The 23667-nt window shown below is 39.4% G+C and overlaps 1 protein-coding gene across 3 annotated transcripts in view; it reads right to left on the bottom strand.

Annotated features, from left to right (window-relative positions):
* Positions 1-14831, bottom strand: part of LRP2 (LDL receptor related protein 2) — a 183613-nt gene extending 168782 nt beyond the window's left edge. For 2 of the 3 annotated variants that reach the window (XR_012678304.1, XR_012678305.1), the window contains exon 1: positions 14621-14831. Coding sequence is in view for 1 of the 3 variants with exons in the window: in XM_075180703.1 (XP_075036804.1) it covers positions 14621-14711 (91 nt within the window). In the remaining 2 variants the exon portion in view is untranslated. The remainder of the gene's footprint in view (positions 1-14620) is intronic. The other variant, XM_075180703.1, reaches the window with a different exon arrangement.
* Positions 14832-23667: the final 8836 nt, after the last annotated feature.

The raw sequence follows: 23667 nt of genomic DNA, 5'->3' as shown, positions 1-23667 counted from the left end.
ACTGACAAATAAATGTAGACGTACAGGTTGTCCAATCTGAGCTCGGGCCTCACCAACAGCTGACATTGCTATTGCTTCTTCCTCTGGTCTGATATGTCCGGGAAGCATGCACTGCTGGTAAGGCCTGGGAACTACTGACCAAGGGAATTTCCAGATGAACGGCTTTCTTTCTGGGAACTGAAAAACTTTGATGCTTCACATACACTTCTAAAATACTTTCAGATGCACATGAATGGAATCCCATAAATGTCTATGAGAAGTATTGATTTATGAAAAAAAAATAAAAAATTATATATATATATATATATATATATATATATATATATATATATATATATAAAACATTATTATATTGTGACATAAGATAGTTATAACTAACTAGTATGTAAACTAGTGATGATGACAGTAAAGGGAACTGGGACGATCATTGTGCAGGAAATGTTTTGGAATGAATCTTTTTCTTTGATTTTTCTGTGCTTTTTTTTGTATTTTTCCATTTCTCTATTAAAATTGTTTTGTATTTTCCTCTCTGGCTGGTGCTGGTGCTTAATTTGAACAACTGAGGATAAAGATTGATAGATAGAGACAGTTATAGATAGATAGATAGATAGATAGATAGATAGAGATATCTTATATATATATACATTATATATATATATATATATATATATATATATATATATATATATATATATATATATATATATATATAATATATATATATATATATATATATATATATATATATACATATATATATATATATATATATACATATATATATATATATATATATATATATATATATATATATAGTATGCCATACTGTCACTTCTTCTACTGCTTTCATTGTAACACTATCAAATCACATTCACTTACATTTTCCAGACCACCACTTGTAAATTTTAACTTTGCCCATATATATATATATATATATATATATATATATATATATATATATATTTATATCTTAATTAAATAAAAATGAACATGCCTTTAATGAAATTATACTCCACTGTGCCACAAATTAGCATTTTGTTCATTTCCTGCAAATCACACGCAAAAAATAAATCTGGATTAAGAGGGGATTTCTCCGCTCAGATTTCTATTCAGTCCGACATGTGAAAGAACATTTAAGGCTGTCTTGTTGAGAGAGTGAAGGTTTTTTTTTTCATCAATTGCACATCAATCTTACTTTACTTTGCCACTGATACCTTCTTTAATTTGGACTTTGCCTCCTGGTTTTAGTGACTCCAGCAGTAAGTAATCTGACCTGCCATCCTCTCATTTACTACTTTCAAATTTTAACTCAGTTTTCTAAAGGTTTTGTCCTTTTTGTAACGTTCGGTGATGAACTTGCAAATTCCTTATGTGGTTCACTAACCCACTACAGTAAATTATTACAGGCAACCTAAGAAAGCATTGTGAAATGAAAAATATATCCAGTTTATAATCAACATTATGCTCTTTCTCTTTTTTGCAGAGAGAAAGAAAATAAATGTTAAAGTGATTACTTTAGTGTCTAACGGAGAAGATTTAGTTTAAAAGTGCTTGAGACATCTTAAGTATCATTGTCAGCAAACTTTTCAGACTAGTTAAGTCTCTGCACCAAGTTACCATGGCTAATGAAGAGGCCTAATTAGCCCCGAAAACTTGCAATCTAAATCTTCTAAGTAAGCCAATAAAGGTTAACAATTTAACAGAGTTTTGTTATTCTAATAGAAATATAGAATTTGACATCAGATAAGAACCGCTTGGCCCATCTAGTCTGCCCATTGTTTTATTACCCTATGGTAACTTCAAACTCTATTTGATCCTTTATTCTTAATAAGGATATTCTTATGTCTATCCCACACATGTTTAAACTGCTCTACTGTATTAGCCTCTACCACCTCTGATGGGAGGCTGTTCCACTTATCCACTACCCTTTGTGTGAAGTAGCTTTTCCTTAAATTTCCTCTGAACCTACCTCCCTCCAGTGTCAGTGCATGTCCTCATGTTCTAATACTTCTCTTCCTTTGAAGAATGTTGTTTCCCTCCTGCACCTTGTTCAAACCCTTGATAAATTTGAAAGTTTCTATCATGTCCCCCTTTCCCTTCTCTGCTCCAAACTATACATATTAGGACCCTTAAGTATTTCCAGGTAAGTTATGTGCTGTAGACAATGCACCATTTTAGTTCCCCTTTAGTTACCCTTAATCACATCACACAACCCCTCATTGCTAGAGACATAACCAAAAGCAGAAGTAATGTAAATGTAATAAATACTATCACCCTAGTAGAGTTGATGAAAATTGCGCCTAAGCTTTATCTTGCAGAGTTTTTCACAAACAATTACTAACATACAGTTGCAAAATGTATATGTATTTTTGGGATGCTGTCTAACTACTTGGCACAGGTTTCAGAACTCACCATAAGTTAGATACAATTGTATCTACTTTATGTCTAAGAATGTAGTGCTATCGTACTACATAGTAATACAATCCTACAGACGTTGAGAACCACATGCAGCTTAAAGAAGAAGTGATACTTTTCTGGTACTGGGGAAACAGGGATATTTTCTGAGACAAAAGGATCCAGAGGTAAAACTTTCTAACCTAAGACTATTCCATAAAATTAGGGACAATTGGTAATGTTCCGGTGTATGAAGTGTAAAGAAACAACAACAAAAACCAAGGCCTGGGTTTGTCAATATAGATCATTCACATCTTTGTGCGAACTCGCAGGCCTGGCGCTCCCATTAGGCAAGGTTAGGCACTTGCCTAGGGCGCCGGGCTCTGGAGGGCGCCACAGATTAAAAATTTCTTTAAAACTGTGTGGCAACCGCTGACCATACCTTTCACGGCCGCCACACAGCTTCACATACATCCACAGGGATGGGGCGAGGGACTATTGCTCACCACCACCGCCGCCTCTCTGCTCCGTCTCCTCCCCTCCTCTCACTGACTGTCTGTCGGGCGTGACATCATCGTCACGGCCCGACAGTGTCAGTGAGTGGAGGGGAGCAGACGGAACAGAGAGGAGGCAAGTTAGAAGCAGGTAAGAAAAGACGCACATTTTCAAAATCGGCGCCCCCACCCTGTACACGTACACACTATTTTGTAAGTGTGCAGGGTGGGGGCGCCGATTTTGAAAATGTGCCGGGTGGGGGCGCGGGGCGCGGTTTTTGTAAATGTGCCTAGGGCGCCACGGACCCTAGCACCGGCCCTGCGAACCCGTAACCTAAATGGTCTCTTTTGACGTCTCTTGCCTACTCTTGCACACCCGCATTGGATTTTAGAGATAAGCACATGGATTTGCAGTCCAAGACAAAAACATCTGCAGGTGTGCAAAAGTTTACACCAGCAAATGGGAGGAGTCAGGCAATTTGGGGCATACTTGCCTACTCACCAGGAATGTCGAGTAGTTTTCCTGGATCCCTGGTAGAGCAGGCCTTTCTCCCAGGTCCCACCAGCCTCACTAGGAAGACGGGCTTGATGACACAATTTGCAAAAACAGCACAATTTTTTGGCTTTGTCTTCATGGTGCGATGATGCAATTGGGCATTGTACCAAGAGGCAGGGCCTAAATGACATCATTTGCACACCATGTCCCCCTTGCACTTGCCACTTGATCTCCCCTCCATGATCTCCCAGAGGCTGAGTTACAAAGTGGGCCATTATGCGATTGGGGGCATTACTTGCTGAGTGCGTATTAGGCACATACGTTTGCCTACTTTTGCATCCATATACAAACATGATATTTATTTTTGATGAGATTATTTAAATGTACATGTGAGGTGGATCATCATCATCGTCGTAATTTATATAGCGCTACTAATTCCGCAGCGCTGTACAGAGAACTCATTCACATCAGTCCCTGCCCCATTGGGGCTTACAGTCTAAATTCCTTAACACACACACAGACAGATAAACACACAGACTAGGGGTCAATTTGATAGCAGCCAATTACCCTACTATGTATATTTTTGGAGTGTGGGAAGAAACCGGCGCACCCGGAGGAAACCCACGCAAACACGGGGAGAACATACAAACTCCACACAGATAAGGCCAGCAAAGTCAGGCACACATTTTCCATGGGCACTTCCAAGGACCAGGAGAGTATGCACCTTGAAAGGCACACAGTGTGGGTGAGCATTTGTTGCAGGTTATTTTGGAACTACACCCTCTAAAATATCAGTATCGGGCAATGGACCAGATATATCAATGTGTGTAGTCCCCAAGAAAATCCCACAAGCCGCATGCTCAATAATAATAATCTGAACAAAGTCAATGTTATAATCGAGTGCCATTCGCATAGTGCCTTGATTGTGCAATTTAACCCCATTGAATGGGGGGGGGGGGGTCTTAGTGCAGCAATATCAGGCGCATCAACATAGTATTCAGCACTAGGCAGATTTTTATTCATTCACATCAGTCCCTGGCACAGGCCAATAAATGCTCACACACAGAAGCCAATTAGATTTTAGAACTGTGGGGAGAAAGCCACGTGGATGCAAAGAAAACATATATACTCCAGACAGATTGCATATCAATAACATTCTACACAACAAACATATAATGGGACCAGTAGAGAATGGAAGCTGGACAGGACTATAAGGGCAAAAAAAGGCTTCCCTCTAAAAATGAGGGTAGTGGGCAGTCCGGTGCTTTGTCTATTATATAAGGAGTGATGGAGACTGACAGACCGGACCAGTGCTATTTATTTCGTAGCTCTGCCTGTAAACATATGTCATTATCTTTGTGCTACAAGTAATACGATGTTACTGTCAGGTCACAGACACTGCTAATGCTCAATTAGTCTGATTATCTTCAGCAGTGACTACTATAGCCAAGATGTTTAAACCAGGGATTCTCAGCCTCTCTGTATCTTGTATCCCTTTATGATGGTAGATGTTTGCCAAATACCCCGATTATCAGTTCATCCCAAGTACCCCCAAATGTTTATGTGTCTGCCAAGTAACCATTTCTATTTTATATGTAAAACAAAAACCTTCCTATTTGTTTTGAATGTTTTATTCATTACCTATGTATATTAAACTGTTGTTTTGATATTAATTTAACTGTTGAAAGTAACCTTTGAATCTGTCTGATGTACCCCTGGTGATACAAATACCACGTGTTGAGGAACGCTGTTTTAAACCATCTTAAGTAGCATTAAGAAAGCATGTCTTTGTGACAAACGTACAATTAAATAAATTATGTCAGAGAGCAACTAATTTCATGCCCACAATATAGCACAAATTTCACAATGTGACACAAATAACACAAATAGCTACTACGGTGTCTGGTGTTTGGTAAAACCACCATATTTACACAGTGAAGCATCTGAGTATATGTTCTTAGACCGAACATGTGTTCTTGGTTTAAGTCAACTTAATATATGATTACACATAACATTATGGGCCTGAGTTAGTAAGGAAAGTAAGGCAAAAAAAGGAGTATATATTCTCCGGGACAAACCATGTTACTATGCAAGGGGTGCAAATTAATTTATTATTTTGCACATAAGATAAATACTGGCTGTTTTTTTCATGTAGCACAAATACTTGATAGCTTTATTTTTACATTGAAATTTAAAGGTGATATAGGACATGCCCTACCCCAAATATAAATCTGTTCCCACATTTTAAATTTACCTCCCCCTCCAATGCAACAAGGTTTTGCCCAGGTGCAAAGTTACTCCTTTTTTCTATGCTTTGCTCTCCTTAATGACTCAGGGCCTATGTCTTTAACCCAGGGGTCGAAGTAGAAATTTAGAAGTTCTGATATGGAGCTTCCACGTTGAAAAAAATGTCCGGGAGCTGCTTAGGCCCCCGGAAGGTTTAGGGATTTTGATTTTGATAGAGTGAAATTAATTTTAGATGCATTTTAATACTATATAGTATAATATAAAACATATTAAATTATGCAAGGCTTTCCACCCTGTGCCCCACCTTTCCTCTGTGTCCCTCCACCATTCCCTCATGTCTCCTTTTTGTACTTACATTTTTCTTCATCTCTCCATTATATTATAATAAAACTTTCCAATATATTTCCCTTATATCTTCCATGTTACCCTTTATAATTCCCTGATCTGTTTCCTTTCTCTGTTCCTATGTGCCCCTATGTTCATTGCAGGTATCTCCCTCTCTCCCTCCTTACCTGCTCCCCCTGTGCCTCACATCCTGCTTCTCTTACTCCTCCCTTACTCCTTTATCCTCTCTATCTATCCCTGCTCCTGTCCTATTATTCCCTCTCACTAGTAAATGCACACTTTTGCCCTTCCATCATCACAATGTACCCTCCTTCATCACACTGTGCCCCCTCCATAATCACACTGTGCCCCCTCCATCATCACACTGTGCCCCTCCATCATCACAATGTACCCTCCTTCATCACACTGTGCCCACTCCATCATCACACTGTGCCCCTCCATCATCACACTTTTGCCCTTCCATCATCACAATGTACCCTCCTTCATCACACTGTGCCCACTCCATCATCACACTGTGCCCCCTCCATCATCACAATGCACCCTCCTTCATCACACTGTGCCCACTCCATCATCACACTGTGCCCCTCCATCATCACACTGTGCTCACTCCTTCATCACAATGTACCCTCCTTCATCACACTGTGCCCACTCCATCATCACACTGTGCCCCTCCACCATCACACTGTGCTCACTCCTTCATCACAATGTGTCTCCTCCTTCATCACACTGTGCTCACTCCATCATCACACTGTGCCCCTCCATCATCACACTGTGCTCACTCCTTCATCACAATGCACCCTCCTTCATCACACTGTGCCCACTCCATCATCACACTGTGCCCCTCCATCATCACACTGTGCTCACTCCTTCATCACAATGCACCCTCCGTCATCACACTGTGCCCCCTCCATCATCACACTGTGCCCCTCCATCATCACATTGTGCCCCTCCATCACATGGTGCCCCCTCCATCACACTGTGCCCTCATTCATCACAATGTGTCTCCTCCTTCATTGCACTATGCCCTTATTCATCACACCGTGCCTTCATTCTTCACACTGTGCCACTCCTACATCACACTGTGCCCCTCCATCATCACACTGTGCCCTCTCCTTCAACACACTTTGTCCCATCCTTTATACCGTGTCCCCTCAATCACACTGTGCCCCCTCATTCATACTGTGCCCTCTCCACTAGTGAATTCACACTTTTGCCCCTCCATCATCGCAATGCACCCTCCTTCATCACTGTGCCCCCTCCTTCATCACACTATGTTCCTCCATCATCACAATGCACCATCCTTCATCACACCTTCATCTCACTGTGCCCGCTCCTTCATTACACTGTGCCCCTCCATCAACACACTGTGCGCCTCCATCACACAGTGCCCCCTCCATCACACTGTGCCCTCATTCATCACAATGTGTCTCCTCCTTCACCGCACTATGCCCTCATTCATCACACCGTGCCTTCATTCTTCACACTGTGACCCTCCTCCATCACACTGTGCCCCCTCCATCAAACTGTCTGCTCTCCACTAGTGAATTCACACTTTTGTCCCTCCATCATCGCGATGTACCCTCATTCATTACGCTGTCCCCTCCGATCTATACTTACCTTTCTATCATCTTCTTTCTTCTGTATTGTTCTCTTCCTCTTCCTTTCCTGTGTCCTGGCTACTCTCTGCATCGCTTCTCTCTGCTCCCTGCTCCATACTCGCTGACTGTGGACGTGATGTTATCATGTCCCGAAGTCAGTGAGATTGGGCCAAAGAGCAGAGAAGGCCGCCGCTGGATACAGCACCTGTGCAAAAGCGGGGAAGGCAGGCGGAGCGGCCTCTCAGGCATGACGCTCCTCCGCTTTGCCTACCCCGCTTACCTCCGGCCCTGGCTGCTTGTGTAGAAGTGGGGTGGAGAAGTACCGGTATGTCGGCACATACCACCCCACTTCGAGCACTGCTTTAAACTATGAAATAAAGATTTACCTAGATATGGTTTAGTGTAATTATGTTGGTAACAATGCCCATAAAATATAAAATTTTCACAGATGATTTGCACACCCATTGTGTTCTGTGCTACATCAATGCATAGGGGTGCAGGAATTGATGTGCCTGTAAATGACAAATATTCTCTGTACAGTGCTGTAGAATCGGTGGCGCTATATAAATGATGATGATGATAGACATGCCATTGATAATAATGGTTACAGATATCGCCAAGCTGAGATTAAAACATGGAATTATGGTTTTATGCTGCAGAGCAAAGTAGAGAACGTTTTCATAATTTGATTGTGTAATCTCCACCATTTGTAGCCCACATAAATATTTCACAATCAAGTTATTCTGGATTTATAACTATCCGGCTATATCGTTTTAATTCATGTTTTTAGTTATAGAATAGCACAATGTTGCACAGTGCTATACAGAGAACATTTGTCATTCACATAAGTCCCTGTCCAATTGGAGCTTCCCGTCTAAATTCCCCAACACACACCTATCGTACATTTTAGGCTTCTGCCAAATAACCAACCAGTATGTTTAATAGTGTGGGAGGATCCCAGAGCAAACTCACTCAAACTCAAGGAGAACATACAAACTCCACCAGGGCTCTGGTTGGGAATTTAACTCTTGACCCTAGCAATTTGATGCAGCAATGCTGACCCCTGTGCCATCATGCTGCCAGTATATACAGAAAACCCTGAATCACCCCATTCTGCCTATCATCATAATTTTCCTACTTTCTTTGCATAGCACAGTGGCCAGAGACTTTTTTTTCCACACTATTAGAATGTTGTGAATCTGTCTCATCTTACTTTCTATATAGATCACAAAGTTACATTGGCCAGTAGTGTCAGTCTGAACCCTTCAGCTCCTTTTAAACCTTACGAGGGGGAGGTGGGCGTGTGGGGGTTGGGCTCATCCGATCGCATAATTTGCCCCCGTTACGCACCGATGCAGGGGCGGGCAAATGAAGCGATGCCCCTAGAATCGTGTCAGGAAGGCTTCCAATTCTGCCTACTACACTAGGAAGTGGGCAGATTTGGCCAATGCCCTACTCTCCCAAGAGTCCGGGGAGAGCAACCCGGAATTCGTGAGTCTCCCAGACAGTCTGGGAGAGTGGGCAAGTATGTGTTAGCCCCCAGAACCTTTGTTATAGAACTACAGCACCTCACAGTTCAAGTTCCTTCTAGTACAAGGTTGCCCTGCAGCATATACAATTATTATGGACAGTGGATGCATAATGGAAGCAGGAATCCTGCACACTCTATCTCCAGTAAATAAAACCACCTGTTGTGGAACTATATGTTCCAGCATGCCATGACACGCTAGGCTAGGTGACACAAAGGTTATCATGGCAAGGACACTTTTACTAGATTTATTTATTTACTGGTTTACATAACCTGGATATTGATTAAACATGTATCCACAATAATTCTATATTTAGTATATTCTTACTAAATATAGGGGGGTATTCAATTGATGGCGGGATCGCCGAAAATCCCGCGCTCAAAAAATATTACCGTTAATATGGTAAACCTGCGCATAAAAACCGTTAATACGGTAATTTACTCGCTGGATTTCAGCTCGTGGCTCAGGTAACCGTGAGTTGAATATCAGCGAGTAATTACCGTATTAACGGTAATATTTTTTGAGCGCTCGATTTTCGGCGATCACGCCGTCAATTGAATACCTCCCATAGAATTATTATATTTTAGAAACACTTTAGGCCTGATGTCGAGTAAAAGACGTCTCCAACAAATGTACTTACGAAATAGCGCATTGATGAATATATGCTAAGTTGGATGATTCTTAGGATGTGTCCAGTTCTAAAGTTACCTGTTTTTAGGGAGATCACAAAGGCAATTCCAACAAAAAGCTCAACAGAAGGGAAGTAGAAGCAATGCCTGAGAATCCACACAAGAAATATTGTTTAACATTTGTTTTGATAGCGAAAAACACACTTGCTATTAGGTTCGATTTAAATAAAATCTCCTGTATAATACAGCTGGTATAAGATTCCTTCTCAAGTACTAATGAAATTAGAATAAATTTAATTCTAAATTATGCCCACAAATATATATATAATATGGGCACAATCAATGGGACAAGCACTGTCAGTTTAAGAGGTGAATCTACATTCAGCCAATCAGAAGCGGCTAGCTAGTGCTGGCAAGTGTCATTAGTGTATTTGCACCAATCCTCAGTCACTCACGAGTGATATGGCTATTGACAGGCGTATCTGTGCCTTCACGTGTGTCTGCCTCAGTCGCAATTACCTGTACGCCCTTATTGCATACTTGCCTACTTTCAGGCTGCGCAGTCCGGGAGAGGGGCATGGCTAGAGTGTGGGAGGGGCGCGGCGCGGGCAATTGCGCCAAAATGGCCCCATTCACTGCGAATTGTGTCATTTTGGCCAGGGAATTGCAGGATGCCGGAGACTTTCCTGCTCTCCTGGGAGTCCGGGAGACCGACCCGGATTTCGGGAGTCTCCCAGACATTCCGGGAGAGTTGGCAAGTATGCCTTATTGTAATCATACTGCGTGTGACTACTCCTTCCCTCTTCCGTTCCGTCTCTCCAGTTATGGAGGCATAAGAATCAATTACATCCAACTCAGCATATACATATATATATATATATATATATGTATATATAATTTTTATTTTTTGAGCCCCTAACATTGGTTTCCCTGGAGGCCTTTCATGTATCAACACTGCTCATCATTATATATTGCTTAGATTCATCAAGAATGTGTATTTTATTATTCTACAACACTTAAAATGCATCACTTTGCGTTGCTAGAGAAATAACTGAACTGTACTAACATGTAAATCAGAATTTATAGAAGTCTGTCTATTGCTCTGTAGTTATCTTAACTTATACTGAGACTATCCTTATGATATACAGTGACACTGAATACCACTCTCCGGATACTGCTGGGGAGTTCTGTGCACTGTAGAATGTGAGCATTCTGCAGTGCACTTATAATGCATTGCAGGATACTGCTTGAGAAATACATGTAATGTGATTAACCATCATGGTCTACTGCTCGAGAAACCGGATACTGAATATACAGTATTATATATAACGGGCTGTCCATTAAACGTTTAAAAACTGCAAATTGAAAGTCCCTTATTGCAGGAAAATTACCCATTTTGGTGGTGTATATTGTTTAATATCTATACTAGGTAAATGTTATCAACATTACATACTTTAGAATGTAACCAATGGATTCTACACATTTTATTACGTTTTTAAACTATATGGATCTGATTCATTCAGGATCTTAAATGAAGAGGATTCTTATTTCAGTCTCCTGGACAAAACCATTTTACAATGCAAGGGGTGCAAATGAGTGTTCTGTTTTGCACATAAGTTAAATACTGCCTGTTTTTTCATGTAACACACAATTACTTGATAGCTTATTTGTACACTGAAATTTAAAGTTGATATGTGTGTGTTACATGAAAAAACAGTCAGTATTTAACTTATGTGCAAAACAGAACACTCATTTGCACCCCTTGCAATGTAACATGGTTTTGTCCAGGAGACTGAAATAAGAATCCTCTTCATTTAAGATCCTTAATGAATCAGGCACTATGTTACTAAATATGTTTCTCTCTTTATATACCAGATATTTGCCTTATTTTAGTATATTCTTCAATTCAGATAATGCTTATAATTTGCAATCCACTAGAAGGTACAGAAGTCTCGGGAAGACAAGCACGCAGGACAATTGCACAATTGCCACTCTTTATTTTTACAAATGATTGCTGGCACTGAGTGATGGATGAGACATCTATCAGTTAGTGCATTCAGCATTGTGTAGCCAGCGTATAAAGCACCTGTGATACTGTCTGGCCATTCACTGAGTGTCAATAACCTATTCAAGGAGTCATATAGTAGATTTTAACTTAAAGCTTCAGGAGAGAAATAAATAGACATAGTCATAATGATCCTGCAGGAGAACACAGTTACTGGTCCGTGCAATTCAAATGCTAGTTCAAATGTTGTGGAGAGAAAATGGCCATAGACCATTCCATAAAGCAAGGATGCTTGATATCTCGTTTTTGCACTGATCAGCAAATCTAGGTGCACTGAATGCACCAGTGCACTGAATCTGTATTTGCCAGGAACACACAGTCACTCTCAGTTGGTGCAAATGTCTGCTCCTTCGCAAATGCTGTCAGGTGTGCAGACCCCAGTGCTTTGGTGGAAATCTAGATGCACCTGTTCAGGGGCGCATGCAGGGGGGTTTCTGGGTCTCCAGAAACCCCTCCCCTCCGCTAACGAAGTGCCCCACATAGCGGCACTGTACTATATAGCAGCCGTGGTGCTGTCAAAGAAGCGTCCGCGGCGTTGCTGTATTGTATACAGCACCGCCGCGGACGCTTCTTTGACAGCACTTCGGCTGCTGTATAGTACAGTGCTGCCGAAATGGAGCTGCTTTTTTTTTTGGGGTGGGGGGGGTAACCCACCCTAAAAATCCTGCGTGCGTCCCTGCTGTTCAAACCAAAGTGTCCAGCGCCAACAAGGCGGACCTCTCCTCCTCGCCTTGCACGCTTTGCGTTTGGAAATTCCTCCATTGGTAAATGTAAATGTACTAAATTATTGTACTGTGAAAAGTATTTGGATAGTAAAGCCCAACAAAAACATATTAAATTGAAAAGTAAAAAGCATGTAATATCGACATAGAGGCACATTGCCCCCTGAATATTGCATGTGCTTAGTTGGCTTATATGGTAAAGGTAATTCTGCTGAACACTCTATAACACACATTCACACATACACATCCTATACTGCAAAGACAAAGACAAGCAAACCATTCACAATAGTAAATAGGGCAAATATGACTTTATGATTAAGATACAAGAACTTTCTGAAGTTAATCTAACTGTATAACCTTTACAACCTGTTATATTGTGGCCATGTTAGACATATGCGTAGTGTCTAAATAGAGTACTCAAAACACAATGATTCCTCTGTAAAACACCGAAAAGTCCCTGAGAATTGTTTTCACATATTGGCCAGTATGATCTATTCAAACATCAGTTACTGAAGTAAGGTTTTGTGATTGCTTATGCGCTAACTTTCCCTAATTTTGAGGGACATTCTCAGTTTTTAAAGATTTTCTTGACCAATTGTACAATAAAGTGCACCAGTTAAATTACATTCCCTCCGTATGGCCTTATTCTCTAAGTTAATATTTATTGCAAGGGAACTAAAGTCAAATCCAGTAAATGGGCTAGGATGGGAATTGTAGTGCATAGTGGACTACTGGGATAATATTGCAAGTGTCCTGCTTAGATGGACCGGCTCCCTAGCAAAGTGTCCCTGGGAATTATTTTAAAAGGTTGGCAAATTTGTGACTGGGTGTTTTCCACCAGCACTTGGTGTATAATTACTTACTTGATTCTCCATAAGGAGCTTATACCAGGAGTTGAGAAAAGAAAGCTGATTACAATGTGAATATGTCTATGCAACCCTGTAGCGGCAACGCCAATATGTGGGCCAGGAAATCAATTTTGACTGCACAGTTAAGCAGTCGGCAACAATGGGCCTTCCTTTTCATTGTATGCCAATTAAGTTGTTCACAGGACAGGGGGACTGTTAGAAAAGATTTTCCAGGCAGCACAGTGAGGGAAGACTCCATCACCGATAGATTAGGGGCACAGGCGCTGCACTCCTTAGATTCTCTGCTGGTCACATGCTAGCGCCGGTTGCTAGGCAACCACAAAGCCTAGGGAAAAACTTCTTTTCTAAACTCGCTATCTGTGTCTGAGAGAGGCTTTGTGCTTCAAGCGGTCTCAACATCTGTTCAAGGCTAGCCTCACAGCCTTCTAACTGGGGGTGCTTGAATCTCCCTGGACCCAACATCAGACCCCCCCATTCAAGTGCTCTAGCTGCTTTTAGAAACTTACAAAGTATTTACAGCCTAGTTCCTGAAATGCAATTAAGGCCAGTAATAGTGCACAGACAAGTGAATTACGTAGATGGGTGACTGACAGTTTCTTGCACCCAAATGGCTTTAAATAGCAGTTCTCCTATGATGCCTTGCCATAGTTACACAGAAATCACAAAAGCTGACACAAAAGCCAGCTTCCTCCTGACTACACAGAAGTCACGCTTGTAATAACATTAAATTCTAGTTAAAATTCATTTAGCGATCATACACAATGAGAGGCTATTAGCACTGGCTAGGAGAGCGGCTGGGTACAAGTTTGTAAACAACATTCCATAAGTTTACATTAATTATATTTTCTAGAGAATATTTACAAATAGAATGTTCATAAGTATTATATACTATAGAAGTACTAACATTCTATTCCAGAATCATAACAATGCTTAAATCACAGTAGCTAACACTGTGATAATATATTGTAAAAAAAACAACAAAACATCATTTGCAGTAAATATAGAGATCACATGTTTTTCAGCTCTTATAATGAAATAAAATAAAGTAAAAAAAATAAAGACAACAGGACACTTTAAGTATGTTTGTAGAATATCTCATAAGAAACATCTTAGAAGAATTATTAAGCACTTAAAGATGGCACCCAGGACATATGAGACACTGTTATTCAGCTGAAGTACCTAAGTGTCCTGAGTTACTAGGTCAGATAGAATTAAAGTGTTTACAGTCTTACCCTGGCAATTAGTAGTCTGTATGCAATAAGTGAGGACCAGACCCAATATGAGAAGAGGAACAGGTATCTGCATTCTGTTGAAATCTCCCATCTCTGTCTCATGGAGAGAATGGACCAGCCTGCAAAGAGTGAGCTGGTCCAAGTGACACCAATGTGAATTTCTCCTTAAGTAGCCAAGTGGATGTCTTTTTTTTCTTATCCAGTTAGTTGTGGAAGAAAGGCGTGTTTTCCAGTTGAGGCACTAAACTCCCACCCTCCACACATCACATAAGCTCTTTAGATCTTGTAGCCAGGGAATCAGCATGACTGAATAACCATTACAATCCGCTAGTCTGTCAAAACTGCTTTTAGTATGGGTTATAAAGAGAGGAGAGGAATTTGCTCTCATAGAAAAAAACTCTATGTAAAAGCCTTCTTGCATAGCTTTAGAAATAAAAACAATTATGTTTAATTAATTTTAATCATACAGTAAGTTTATATACTATAGTTAAATAGTCTGCACACAACATACACAAGTGTCAGGTGTGCAATATTTATACACACAACAACATCTGTTGCATAAAATAGAATTTGATGAACTTTGGGGAAAAATAGAGTAAAACAAAATATTACTGTTTTCACTTTTACAGCTACTAAAATATTGATGTTTTATGGTGATTAGGAGACAAGCCTGCAGTATATTTCCAAAACATGATATTTATACAGGGCTGGATAAAAAAAAGCAAAATAAACCTTTAGGGCATGTTTAATAAAGTAAATAAAAGAAAATGATATGCAATAAAACATTCATGATGACATATCTAAGAATCAATATTTTTTTTCATTTAAGAAAAGTTGTCACTTTAAAATTGGTCACAGTGCATGCTGTTTTAATGCCCATGGGCAGCTCCAGCAAAATATTGCTTTTGAAATTCCCAATAAATAACAACTAACATTTTAATATGAAGTTTTATCACTAACTCATTGTGATTTTTTTTTATTAAGAGTTGTTTTGTTTTCATTTTTATTTATTGCCTTACATATTTAATGCCCTAATGATGAAATATTCAAGAGCTATTTCTAGTACAGGTATTACTGTTGATATTTGTTAACTGTATAACACTGAACAGCAGCAGCCACAGCAAAAGTTTTTGCTAAGCAGAGAAACTATTTAGCTACCGAGCTGTGCACATGATTAATGCTGGTTTAGGGCTCTTTGAGGAATTGGTACGACACAGCACCAGGGTCAAGCCACATGAAGCACTAGGGGCAGATCAGAATATTCAATGAGTTTTGGCACTTTAAGGATAACAAAGAAGGGGGGAGACACACTCTTCCAAGCTCCCCCAGCCAGTCTAACACATCAGCTCCACTCTCTCTCTCTCTCCCCTATGTCTCCTGTCACTGAAGAGCAGAGTGCTTGATAAATTCCTTGCACTCAAGGGCTTTCCTATTGTTTTCTGCTTTGTTTCACTGTTTCCAACTTACTGGAATTCTTGTCGTGGTTTCACAGCAAGGATCATTCTGACTAAACGTCACCAGCTGAGTTTCTCTGTAGAGCTGAATCTCTGAAGTTGTTTTAATCCAAAAAACAAGTCTGAAACTAAAGGGAGACAGGAAAGGGAAAAACTGCTGGATATTAATTCCACATAACTACTAATGAATGGCTCTAAATGTTTTTTTGTTTTTTTTACATTTAGTTATCATTCTCTAATGAATGAACTGTGATGTTTACATAATGGATCAATGTAGGTACCAGCTTCAAAATTAGCAGTTTATTAGGGAGACGTGCAGAAATCCCCTTAGCAGACTGTTAATTGCTGTGCAGACTTATTTCTGTAACTGGTTTGAATGCAGTCATTTTAACACACCACATACTGTTCTGTCTGGAAATTTATATTTGAACTTTTATGATTATGATTACCTTTATGGACCCGAAGAGTTACTGGAAGGAGACATTATTGAAACTATTGCTAATTATTACCTCTGCTAAACTGCAGAATGACAATAGGAGTGGTATTAAAATTATCCAGGATAAAAAGAGAGAACATGTAAAATGTAAAGAACTAATAAAGTTATCATTTTTTGAACAAATGTTTTGCATGATGTACAAGTACCGTAGATTGCAGATATGGTACTATAGAATCATTAAATGTTATTATATGGTAACAAGTGCTCTTTTTGTACCCTGAATACTGCTTTCACTGTAATACTATCACACTCCATTCACTTATATTTTTCATATATGCACATTGAGCACTACTGATACACTACCAGTATATATGCGGAAACTGCTGTTTCCGCATCTTTTAAGTGTCAAATTTGCTTCATGCATAGACCCCTATATCTTTATTCTTCCCCAACATTGTGGCATTTAGCTATGAATTTCCCTTCAGCGGGACTTTCATTATACTTTTTTTTTGTTTTATCTTAACCACTGCCCCCCAATTGATCGCTGCAGTCCCATGATCACAGAAGGGAATTTGCTTTTGGGGGAGCATGGTTAAAAAAAGAATAGTTGGCGTTTAAGGTAAATTTGTAGTTGAAAAAACAAGTCTCAGGATTAAGGCATATATATAGGAATGATGCCATTAATATTGAATTCCATTTGCTTTATGTTTTGAGTGATCTATTTTACTAAGCATTCTTAACTGACTAAGGATGCAGTGTTGGTAGTGTGCATGTTCTCATATACCGGACATTGGCAAGGTTACCTGGGGTACATGCATTGAAGGAATGGGGTGTGAGGAACAGACTGTAGTGTGAGGATACAGCATACAGGATATAGTGTACCTATTTTCCAATATATTACCCATTTTCTTTGGTATATACATGGCAAGGCTTGCATGATTGCAGCAGGGGAAGAAATGTTGGTCCGTATATGCAGAGATACTTGACTGATTGTGGAGTTTCTGACCACAGTAATACACCTGGTTCTGCTCCGAAAATTCAAACACAATATTTTAAGTTGCGGGATGCAGTTTTCTACTAAACATCAAGGGATGGAGAGAGGCACATTTATGGTTACCATGTTGGCTTAATGGGTATTTGCAAAGCCTTTTAGGCTTGCAAAAAGACTTTGTGCCTGATTCATTAAGGATCTTAACTTAAGAAACTGCTTATTTAAGTCTCCTGGACAAAACCATGTTACAATGCAAGGGGTGCAAATTAGTATTCTGTTTTGCACATCAGTTAAATACTGACTGTTTTTTCATGTAGCACACAAATACTTGATAGCTTATTTGTACACTGAAATTTAAAGTTGATATTTGTGTGCTACATGAAAAAACAGTCAGTATTTAACTTATGTGCAAAACAGAATACTAATTTGCACCCCTTGCACTGTAACATGGTTTTGTCCAGGAGACTTAAATAAGAAGTTTCTTAAGTTAAGTTAATGAATCAGGCCCTTTATTATTATTCATTCTCTGGTAGTAATTGTGTGCTCAGATGCCTTCTGCACCATCCAGACACAGTTCATAAGGAAAAGTAAATTTACAAAAAACAATGTATTGAAAACATTAAAATGTACAAAAATGACACATGAAATAAAAACAGACTTGTGTCCCTACCCTTGGGACCTATTCATAGCATTATTGAGGTTCCAATGAGTGACAATTTTTAGGTCCTTGGAGCAACATTTTTACTTTATCTGGACTGCAAATATCATGAACTGCAGACCTGCAAATGAATACACATTGGGCCTGATTCATTATAGAAAGTAAAGCAAAAAAAAATGAGTAGCTTTGAACCTTGCCAAAACCAAGTTACATTGGAGGGGGAGGTAAAATTAAAATGTGGGGACACATTTATAGTTGGGATAGGGCATGTCCTTTATCAACTTTACATTTCAGTGTAAAAATAAAGCTAACAAGTATTTTTTGTGTGCTATTTGAAATAAAACAGCCTGTATTTTCCTTATGTGCAAAATAATAAACTCATTTCTACCCCTTGAATTGCAACATGGTTTTGCCAAGGTTCAAAGTTTTTTTGCTTTCCTTTATGAATCAGGCCCATAGTGTCTTCATACTAAGACAAGCATGGAATGGGGATAAGCACTTGTGCACACACATAGCAGACAAATAGGCACTTCTTTGGAAATAATATGTTAGACGCCACCACATTTTTTTTCGGTTCATCAATGACACCTAGTGTACCCACCAGAACAACAGCGAGACACTTCATGCTTATGTTGGCTGAAGATCAGCAAATATTTCCTGGAATCTATAACCAGTTAGACAACACTTTGCCATCAAGGATTCCAAAGGGGAGGGGTCTGATTTTCCTGCATCTGCATTTAAATATCTACCATAAAGAATAAGATTATAGTTATTATTCTTTTGGGGCCAAGATCTGTAAACACAAACCAAGAAATTACCAACCACACAGATGATTGCAACAAACTGCTTTATGTAAGTAACATTTCAGTGGAAGAATAACAGACAGCTGCCCATGAAATAGTGAATAATGAGCAAAAGAAAAATAAAGTAAAAGATCTGGTGAATGATGGTGCATCAACAGCTGTCAGTTATATAAAAGAAAAAGGAAAGGGAATATCTAAGATAAAGCAGGCTGAAGAAATAAATATGAGATAAAGTGATAGAAAGATGGGCATTAAGTGTACAAGGAGTAGCAGCAGAGGCATATAACGCCTGGACAGGGAAGACATTTGCTTGGTATAACCATTTAAGAGGGCAAAAGGCTTTTTATCATTTAATAGAAAATCTATCTGCTCCTACTTGTCCTTGTTCTTTGGTTCCTCATATACCTTAATTACAATGTGTGCACCTTTCCCCTTCCACTTGTGAATCATCATGAACACACAAGCAGTAGGGCTGTACACTCTCCACTCAAGAGCAGCTCTAGAGCTAGCACTCAGATAAAGATTTGAGATGGGTCTTGAGGCATAATCATCCAGGCTCTATCTATGACCACAGGTCTAAATATTTCTATAATGAATAGAGGTGGTTGGAGAATAGAGGGGGAGATGGTAAAAATAGTACAATGATCTTTACGTGTCCTGCAATGCACCTGGAATGGGATGGTAATGCACGTGCTAACTAAAGGCAAAGTATCACTGTATGCTGTCCTTCAAAGCATTTTGTATTTTGTATTGCCAATGTGTGCAATGTGTGTAAATCTCTCATTTGGGCAGGTCTGTAGATTTATCAATGTAATCAGTTCTGTAACTGTATAGGAAGCTATATGGGCACAGGGAAGACCGTTGGGTGTCTTCATGAGCATAGGGGAGATCATTTGTTGTGCAGGTGTCTACATGGAACTAAGAACGATCACAGGGTGTACAGTGCATCTCTTCACCTGGACACAAGGAAGATTATTGGATGTAGGGTTCTATGCATGGGCACAGTAATGACCTCTGTACATGAACTCAAGGAAGGTCATTGGCTATACAAGTATTAACAGTTTACAAGGAGGGTCTTCGGTTATACCAGTATTAAGCATATACAAGTAAGGTCATTGCTTATAGAAGTACTAAGAGTATATAAGTAAGGTCATTGCTTATATAAGTACTAAGAGTATACAAGGAAGCTCAATAGTTATACAAGTACTAAGAGTATACAAGGAAGGTCGTTGGTTATACAAGTACTAAGAGTATACAAGGAAGGTCATTGGTTATACAAGTACTAAGAGTATACAAGGAAGGTCATTGGTTATACAAGTTCTAAGAGTATACAAGGAAAGTCACTGGTTATATGTGTACTAAGAGTATACAAGGAAGGTCATTGGTTATACAAGTACTAAGAGTATACAAGGAAGGTCATTGGTTATAGAAGTACTAAGAGTATACAAGGAAGGTCATTGGTTATACAAGTACTAAGAGTATACAAGGAAGGTCATTGGTTATACAAGTACTAAGAGTATACAAGGAAGGTCATTGGTTATACAAGTACTAAGAGTATACAAGGAAAGTCACTGGTTATATGTGTACTAAGAGTATACAAGGAAGGTCATTGATTATACAAGTACTAAGAGTGTACAAGTGAGGTCATCGCTTATACAAGTACTAAGAGTATACAAGGAAAGTCACTGGTCATATGTATACTAAGAGTATACAAGGAAGGTTATTGCTTATACAAGTACTAAGAGTATACAAGTAAGGTCATTGGTTATACAAGTAATAAGAGTATACAAGGAAGGTCATTGGTTATACAAGTACTAAGATTATACAAGGAAGGTCATTGGTTATACAAGTACTAAGAGTATACAAGGAAGGTCATTGGTTATAGAAGTAATAAGAGTATACAAGGAAGGTCACTGGTTATATGTGTACTAAGAGAATACAAGGAAAAATGTTTTTATTTTAAATAGAGGAGGGATTGTGGATAACCTTCTATTTGATAAATATTGTTTTTTAATGCAATATTTTTTATGTGTTCTTCCTACTTCGTTCTGTCTGTGCATTTTTCTTAGTATCAACAAGTTGAGTGATGTTGGAATCCTTTTTCATCCTAGCGCCTTAGTGTTCTATTTATGTTTCATTTGTATAGATCCTTATATGGCGTTGTCCTCTGTAACTTTGACTGTTTGGTTTCCATGGTTATTGATTGGCACTTTTTTTTTTTTACAAGACTTTTATATAACCTTTTATATTCTGATTTGTCCACTTGTTCTGGTATCTTGGCAAAGTTCCTAGATAGGGCCGAAATGTCACTTCTCCGTGCCCATGTAGAATACATTTCAGCATGTATTGAAAGACATGTGTTTCCTTAATGAAAATCATCATAAAAGGGGAGAATGAATGACATTGTTTTGAAATTACACAAACCTAAAAGCTCCTGCACAGTCTTCCATGATTTACCTTTATTAGAGCTCAGTTTGGGGTATATTGGCCTTACTAATTAAAATTGGTGAATGGGTGACTTATTATAGTAAAAATTGATAATTATGCCCCATCCTATAGTATGAAAAGTGCAGCTAAGTTTAGACTAAGTCCAAACAAAAGACAATTTTTGTCAGTGCTTATCCCTAAGACAGCATCATCAGCAGCTATTTATATAGCGCCACTTATTCCGTAGCGCTGTACAGAGAACTTACTTCAGTCCCTGCCCCATTGGAGCTTACACTCTAAATTCTCTAACATACACACACTAGCAGAGAGAGACTAAGTCAATTTGATAGCAGCCCATTAAACTACTAGTGTGATTTTGGAGTGTAGGAGAAAACCGGAGCACCCGGATCAAACACGGGGAGGACATACAAACTCCACACAGATAAGGCCATGGTCAGGAATTGAACTCATGACCCTAGTGCTATTAAGCAGAAGTGCTAACCACTAAGCCACTGTGCTGCTCACTGCCCACTGCATATCTGTGTGTTTCTAACAAAATGAAAACATGAGGTAATAGCTCATAATTTTTATCAAAACATTTAAGCCTGCATCCCAGCATCAAGGGTACCTCATTCTATGAGGTCATGAGGTCCTACAATGACCTATAAGCTTCAAACACCATTAAAATGCAGTTAAAATGCAGATGCACTCAACTCCCAGGTATAGGGGCTTACATCTAGCAAGAGCTGGCTTGTGAGCCTCACCCAAATGAGCCTTAAATGGGCCTGATAGACGGCCGGTAAGACAAAATAAGGTAATACTTTGAAACAAAACCAGAGAAGAAATAAGCCCGCGCTCGGTTAATCCCGTATTCTACATGGTACCAGCAGCATGGCAATATAAACACTCTATAAGTAGAGAAAACAAAAAGACAATTGTTGCCAGTGCTTGTCCTTAACACTGCAAATCTGTGTGTATCTACACACAAGCACTTTCTTTAGCATTTGCTTCTTAGGGTTTAATAGCCCTTAGTTCTGGTTGAGTTGCATTAACTACGTGGTGAACACAGCGCTGAGTAAACATACCACATGTTGTGTGTACGAGCCCTTCAACAACTTGTGGTTTAACAAACGTTGCTAAACTTCACGATCTAGAGCATAAGATTCAGAGGGTTTCTAGCTCCCACTGTCTGATCTAGAACGTAGATCATGAATGGGATTATTTCTACAGGCAATGGCAGCACTTTCCTGTACATGGAAGCCATGTCTACACTATACTTGGAGTAAGTCCAGTGTAAATCACCTATGGGCCTCCTCCTTCTGCTTCTCCAGCTCCATGATTTTCCGCTCCTGCTCCTTCATCTTCTCAGCCTCAATGTCCTTTTGCTTTTCCAGCTGCTGTTTACTGTGCATTTCTCGCAGTTCCTTTAGCTGGTTATTATTAGCATGCACACAAGACTGTCATCACTACTGATCAGGACCTAGACTAGCCCTGTAGCTGGAGTATGCGATACGACAGAAAAACAAATAATGTTCAGATGATCGGAGCTGAATTCGGATGTGGTTGCGTGTGCTTGAGTTTGGCATGATTCCAATGTAAGTTCACTATGGAAAAACATTCCTCCCCCCTCCCCCCACCCAGTCAGCCCCCAAAATCATAGGCTGTGGTAAGTGTCCTTTGCGTACGTAGATGCAGCGGACAGGGCTACCTTCACAGACGTATCCCCTGGTTCTGGGTGCGCACAGAGTGATTTTGCAGTAGATATGCACAAAATCGTCAGATACGCACCTTAATGAATCAGGTCAAAATGTGGTACGTGGAAACCCATGAGGCTGGTACTTGTGCAGAAAATGTAAAATATAATGCCAGGTTACATAATGTTCCTAAATAAATTATAGTAGTCAGTTCTTTTACATGCACACGCTATAGTTAAATAAAAATGAGGTTATAAATTCCTCTTTATGAGAAATATATTATTAACAATACTTGCTTAAAATTATTACACCGACACACTGAAATATTGTAATGTTAGTGCAATGGAATAATTGAGAAGAATTTAAGAGCATTAAAGTTTAAACCAATCGGTGGAGATCACAAATCTATGAAAACTAAAGAAAACACCTATGATGCACAATAGTCCAGCACTTTTTTACAAACCAAAGGAACTTTGAACTTACTTTCACCAGAGAAGCGGATTAATATTAACTAGAGATTTGTCTACAGCCACATTGCCACATTTCTTAGGTTAACATATTGCCTCTTTGTAATTAAACTTTAG

The sequence above is a fragment of the Mixophyes fleayi genome, chromosome 7, assembly GCF_038048845.1.
Source record: "Mixophyes fleayi isolate aMixFle1 chromosome 7, aMixFle1.hap1, whole genome shotgun sequence".
NCBI classification, from domain to species: domain Eukaryota; kingdom Metazoa; phylum Chordata; class Amphibia; order Anura; family Limnodynastidae; genus Mixophyes; species Mixophyes fleayi.
Note: the sequence above shows the minus strand (reverse complement) of the source record. Positions and strands in the feature narration are given on the sequence as shown.